The sequence below is a fragment of the Colias eurytheme genome, chromosome 12, assembly GCF_061535395.1.
Source record: "Colias eurytheme isolate Ceu_HAF_F1 chromosome 12, ilColEury1 Martin Lab GWU primary, whole genome shotgun sequence".
Taxonomy (NCBI): Eukaryota; Metazoa; Arthropoda; class Insecta; order Lepidoptera; family Pieridae; genus Colias; species Colias eurytheme.
The window spans coordinates 4,135,362-4,141,466 of record NC_142991.1 but is presented as its reverse complement, the minus strand read 5'-3'; the positions used below and the strand labels follow the sequence as shown (position 1 = coordinate 4,141,466).

General features: G+C 31.4%; 1 protein-coding gene across 1 annotated transcript; it reads right to left on the bottom strand.

The window, feature by feature from the left end:
* Window positions 1-2,791: 2,791 nt before the first annotated feature.
* On the bottom strand, window positions 2,792-6,105 carry CIAPIN1 (cytokine induced apoptosis inhibitor 1). The gene is made up of 6 exons (XM_090108271.1): window positions 6,015-6,105; window positions 5,752-5,915; window positions 5,389-5,615; window positions 5,082-5,247; window positions 3,762-3,868; window positions 2,792-2,987 (listed from the first exon to the last, which is right to left on the bottom strand). The coding sequence occupies exons 2-6, from the start codon at window positions 5,891-5,893 to the stop codon at window positions 2,883-2,885; spliced, it is 747 nt and encodes a 248-aa protein (XP_089964397.1). The 5' UTR covers window positions 5,894-5,915; window positions 6,015-6,105; the 3' UTR covers window positions 2,792-2,882.

Sequence of the window (6,105 nt, the reverse complement as noted above, 5' to 3'; positions counted from 1 at the left end):
GCGCGTTATTGGTAAGAAAAAATGTATAGTTAATTTAAACGGCAATAGAAACGAAAATATATTTAAATAAACAACAAATTAGTGTCTGTGATTAATGCACATATATCGTTATCTGGTATAACGAATATGCATGGCCATATCAAAAAGAAATATATTCTTAAGAAACTATGTAAGAATTCGCAAATAAACTTCTAATTGAACAGTTATGTTGTCATAACAGTCCTGGGTCATATTGAAAAGCTTTCACACACTTCGCCAATTGAAAATTAGCACAATACTATTTCAAATATATTTTATACAGCTCTTCCAGATTTCACATTGACCGAAGTCTGTGAAAACCTTTTCAATCCAGCTTAAATGCTAAATGATTATAATTTCTGTAGCTATTGTCTAACTGCAACTTGGCAATTATACGACAATAGTTATCGAAACTTTGTTCCAGTAAAATACGATATATATGTTCATGAAAATCCTTCCATTACTTCTAAAATATTATCAAAAAGAGCGTTATATTATATTAAAAAAAAATATTATCATGATATTGTAACATTCGTATTTTACCCATACATTTCAATTCATTCAGATTAAAACACATTTCTTTATTTATGCACGTATATTCCACACTTCCAACATTATTTATCAGAATATACCCTATGCAGAACCCAACACATAATAGCAAGGAAACGAATTGTAAGATTTAAGAAGGAACGCTTCATTGTACCGCACACGATGCGTGCTTGTTATTTGTATGTTAAAGTATCGACTATATAGACTACGAACACACCATTTATAGGAAGGGTGTCGTAAGAGTTAATAATTTGTTGTATAATATATTATGTAATTCTAGTTTTATCGTCTTATATTATTATTTGTAATTGTAATGAAAGATCTCATTTTATTAATCGGTATTTTCTAACAAGGCGCTTTCATTAGATCATGACTAAGCCTACCTCACAAACTTTAAGACTAGCCTCGCTACGCCGAGCCGGTCGTATTCAAGTCTAAGCAAGATCTCAATTTGATGAAAATAAACTTTTAAAAAGACTGGGATGCTTTACTGAATGTTGTGGGATAGTAGTTTCTTCGAAGATATTACTTAAATTATGAGATAGGAGCATTTATTTTGTTTTCGGAAGCGCTAGCTCCGTTTCCGACAGGATGGACAATCGTTTAGTACAAAATTCGTTACAAAAAGTATTATTTCCCAAAATCCAAATTCAAAAAAGTATTAATTTTTCCGCTGAAAGGTGCTATCACGGTACGTGAAAATGGATGCACTATGAAGCCTAAGCACATTTAATAAGTTATAATAGTATTGGCACAATCGATGTTCTTCCGCGCCTCTAGTGTGTTACGTCGTTGTAATTTATAACAACTGGTCACAGGTGTTAAAACCGATTAACTAATTCATTCCCTTGATTCGTACTACCAATGTTTACTATTTTTGATTCGATATTTCGAATAGGGCCAATCTAATTGATGTACAAATAAATCGTGTTTTACCCCAGACAAATTAAGCAATTATTTTTTTAAATATCGTAATATTCTCTTACTATTGTTATATCAGTAATGTATAAATTGGTTTAAATTGCTTCTAATTAATTAAAATTAAAAGCTTGTTTCCGCAAGTGTTTTGTTATATAGCGAATAATCGTTAATAGTTTCATTTATTGTAAAATTGATTTTAAATCATTATTTTCAATACGCTACGTTTTCTTGTTAACTCGAGTGAATGATACTGTATGACTGAGTTATATAAGTGTTGTATAGTTACAATAGATCGCATTAAATAAGTTTTAAATGTTGCCAATGTTAAAAATGGCCAGTAATGGTTCAAATATTACTATAGTTACAATAGCCAAGCTGATATTTTGACACAAATGATTGTGCCATCCTTGTTTTCTCGGTGTAAAAAAATGACCAATGGGTTCGATACCCGCCATTTTGATATTACATCTAATAATAATATGTGATAATTGATCGCAGTTCATTGTCTAAATATCACAAAAATATTGTCACTAACTGTTTTTCAATATTTAGCCAATCGCAGAACGGGAATACTGTGTCATTTTAATTAATAAATAGATATTATGAATTGTTATATATGACAAATATATATGTATATTTTATTGTATAGCGGATTGAGTAATATTTCAGATTAATGTAAATTGAAGTGTTATAGACCGAGATATGTTAAACTAAGTTAACTGTTTGTAAAAAGAAAGAGAATATGTATAATTGAATATTTGCTATGACTTTTGTTTTATTTATTTCACCTTGTTTACTACCAGTTTACACTTTTCTATATAAAGCTAAAACGGCCCGTTTAGACATAGCTATAATTTAATATCCCGCTAGCGTCATCTATTTGAATATATTTAAAAATCTTATCTACGTTATGTCTAAGCAGGCTTAAGCGTACATTAATGCTGATTTATGAAACATCAGTTCATACCGAGCACATCCATGGAATAAATACATTTATCAATGTCTTATAAATATTCGAATAACATTGACTTAGAATTTAGAAACAAACGGCTTTAAAAGCAAGTTCTTCCTCAACTTGAAGATACAAAACAAAATTTGTTACTATTTATAATATTAATAAATAATTGGCATGGTAAAGATGCCGATTGTGCGCCGAAAATGCTTACTTGCAATCTTTTTCAGTAATAATACTTCTTCCATGTCATATATTATTACATCATTTCTAAGTCAATGATCAAAAACAACTTATAAAACGCATCAAGGATACCAACTATCCACCACAAAAAAAAAAAAAACAAAAACATAATCCTAAACATAACATTATATTTGCATAAGACATCACAAGCAAAAATTAAATACTAAAAGTAATCTATAGATAATCACATGGAGTTCGTTTATATATCAGATTTGAGATCCAGTTTGACCTTTTCACCAGGTTTGAAGGCCGGCATTCCGAGGTACGGGCAAGTTGCACAGCGGAAAGCATCGCCGAGGTAACACTGAAAGAAAAAATACATAATATTAACTAAACGTAAAAAAGACGTGTGGTACTCGGAGACTGCCGCGGTAAAGCTATTGCATAGCATAAAAAGTATCACCGCTTTGCCGGTCGGAGTGGGGGGTGTTAGGTTATTTCGTTACGGAATTTTTACATTCGGTCGCCGCGCTCTAGGCCCGCGATAGAAGTTATGCAATTGCTTAATACGTGTGGCACTCGAGCACTGCTGCGGTAAAGCTATTGCATTGTATCGCATCACTGTGCCGGTTGGAGTGGGGGTGTTAGGTTTTTTCGTTACGGAATTTTTACATTCAGTCACCGCGCTCAAAGTCTGACATAAAAGCTATGCAATAGCTTAACAAAACAAATGATTATGACTTTCAACTATTTAAACAGGATTTTCATAATTATATAAAGAAAAAAAACAACAAAGTATCTTGCGCTGTCCTTTGCTGTTATAAAAAAGAGCGTGTGTGCCGAGCACACGTGTCAGAAGTGAAACTTCTTTGGCAAGATTCAAAGATGCCAAAATCATCGCCTTAGTCCATTACATGACGGTTTTGCCATGACGCGACCTTGTATTTTTACTCTCAACGCGCCTAAAGAAGAATCACTTCAAAAATGTATGTATTATAACATGATTATGATCATTGATTATAACGCTTGATTCTACATAAATAGGAAAACCATTGTAATATGCATCCATCCTGTTCCAACAGTCTTTAATACCTTTACTCACACACACATAAAACACAAGAAATATTTAAATACTCACACTTCCACAAGAAGATTTTGGTGTGTCCTTAGTTTCTCCCCTCAACTCCTCAGCTAGTCCACACGAACAATCGGCACACGCCTTGCGTTTTCCAGTCGTCGCACACACTGAAATTATTATTTAATAATATTATAATTATAAATTTGTTTATTTCTTGCTTGGGCTGGGCAATTATTTGGTTAATGATTTTTGTTGTCAAAAGGCTAAAAAGTAGCTTTAGTAATATAGTTTGTTTGAATTTTAATATTTTAGTTTTATAGCATTCAAATACTATCGATCACGATTCGAACCAGCGGCTTGCCAAAATGGCGAAAAAATTATAGATTATGTTTTACTGTGTCGAAACATTAGAGAATTGTGGAGGTTAAGGAGATTAACATTATTCCATCAGTCCCCGGAATCACAGACACAATAGATAATCTATTGTGTCGCACCCCGATCGGGGCGCTCGGTGGTCAATGGGTTAAGATGGGAATCACCTTTGCTATGTGCAATGTGCATAGCCACAGGTAACAGCTAATTTACTAATTAAATTGTTTAGAAAATACTTAATGACATATTGATGAATGAGTTCTTCAAGGCCATGCTTATCACTATTTGTAGGGCTAAATGAATGAAGATATTAGATAAGTGTATCCTATATTAAAACAGTATAGAATTTAACTACATGATGTCAGATGAATAATTATTTTTTTTTAGTTTAATTTTATTCAGATTCCATAGTATTTGTCCAAAATTAAATCATCTATTATCTATTATTAAAAATAAATCTTTTTTCCTGTTACCACTTAAAAATAAAATACATACATAACTAACAAAAACATTTCTTTTCACTATAACAGATAAATAAGTAAATAAATATCCAGGTGATTCACGAGTCATGAAGTTACAATTGACAACCTCAATACATTAATGCTCTTGGAACACAAAACCTCGAAACACCACAAGTCATTGACAATGTTTGAAACACTTAACCTCAACTGAGCTCGGAACACAAAACCTCAATGTTGTTTATCATGATAAAAAACAAGATATACAAAATATTACTAATTGTGTAAAAATAAATGTACATTTTTATAGAATTGAAATTTAATGTTTTAGCAGAGCAAAATTAAAATATTATTAGTACATTACCTACATATTTACATAACACATACTTATTTCATAATTAGTATGAAAGTGAGTTTGTTTGTCACACCTTATATACTCAATTGATAAATAATTAATTAATTATTATGAAATTTGCAAACATTAATCAGTAGCTCACATGTAAACTGGTGCTTTTTATCATCAGTATGCTATAAGCAAATAAAATCTAACCTTTCAAAGATGCTTGATCAGGTTTCTTCAGATCATCCTCGTCCAGCAAGTTGTTTGCATCAATCGTTTCGTCATCAGTTGGTTTTGTCCATGCTTCCTCTACTGTGTCATCTAACTTCCATACTGCTGGTTTTCCATTTAACTTCAGAGAAGCTTTAGATCCAACCTTGAAATCAACATTATTACTTTTTAATACATTTAAATACAGACATTTTGACAGTGTGATTATAAATATTTTAATTATACAATTTGGTTTAAAAATATTATAACTATACAGTAAATGAACAAGTGAACTATTTACACATACCTCAAAATTCGGCTTTTCTCCAATATAAACATTTTCCGATGATGTTACATTGACAAACCCATTCAGCTTGAGATTGGAACTTATATCATTGCTATCTTTTAATAGTATTTTACCACTGGGTTTCAATAATTTTACTAATATAGAAAGTAATTTATCACTGTGTTCAATGTTATGAGGTGGTAACCAATTCGATAAAATTACATTGAATGAGGAATGGGGTCTTGAACCTGAAATGTTGAATGAAATCCTCAATAGAATCTTAAATAATTACACAGATATACTTAAAGAATGATTATTCCTTTCATAACATTCGTGTGAATTTGTGGTTTAATTTTAGTGATAAATCAAAATATTCATACGAACCTTCTGTAATCATAGCTGAATTTTCGAGAACCACAGGGATGTTTGTAATTTTCTGAATATCATTGAAGATTTTTTCAATTTCACTTTCATTGGTATCATTCCAGATCAATAAGACAGAATCGCCAGTTTTGATATTTTCCATTTTCCGCTTTGAAATGTACCGACTGTTGTGAGAAAGAAAATTATTATAGACGCGAACTTGTAGTGTGTAATTTAATTACGTTGATTTAATGTGCCCTCTGCTGGATTAAAGCCACAGATACCTAATAAAATTAATATTTAGATTATGCGAAGACGCAAACGCAATAAAACGAAGAATCGCTCGTCTTCAACCGACCACTACCACAGTCCACA

Bases quoted from the DNA above. Each gene is read 5' to 3' on its own strand.
- CIAPIN1 (XM_090108271.1), bottom strand. From the start codon at position 5,893: ATGGAAAATATCAAAACTGGCGATTCTGTCTTATTGATCTGGAATGAT. The intron at 5,616-5,751 runs GTTCGTATGAAT...TCAACATTTCAG, and splicing joins TTCAGCTATGATTACAGAAG to GTTCAAGACCCCATTCCTCA. The intron at 5,248-5,388 runs GTATGTGTAAAT...GTTGATTTCAAG, and splicing joins GAGAAAAGCCGAATTTTGAG to GTTGGATCTAAAGCTTCTCT.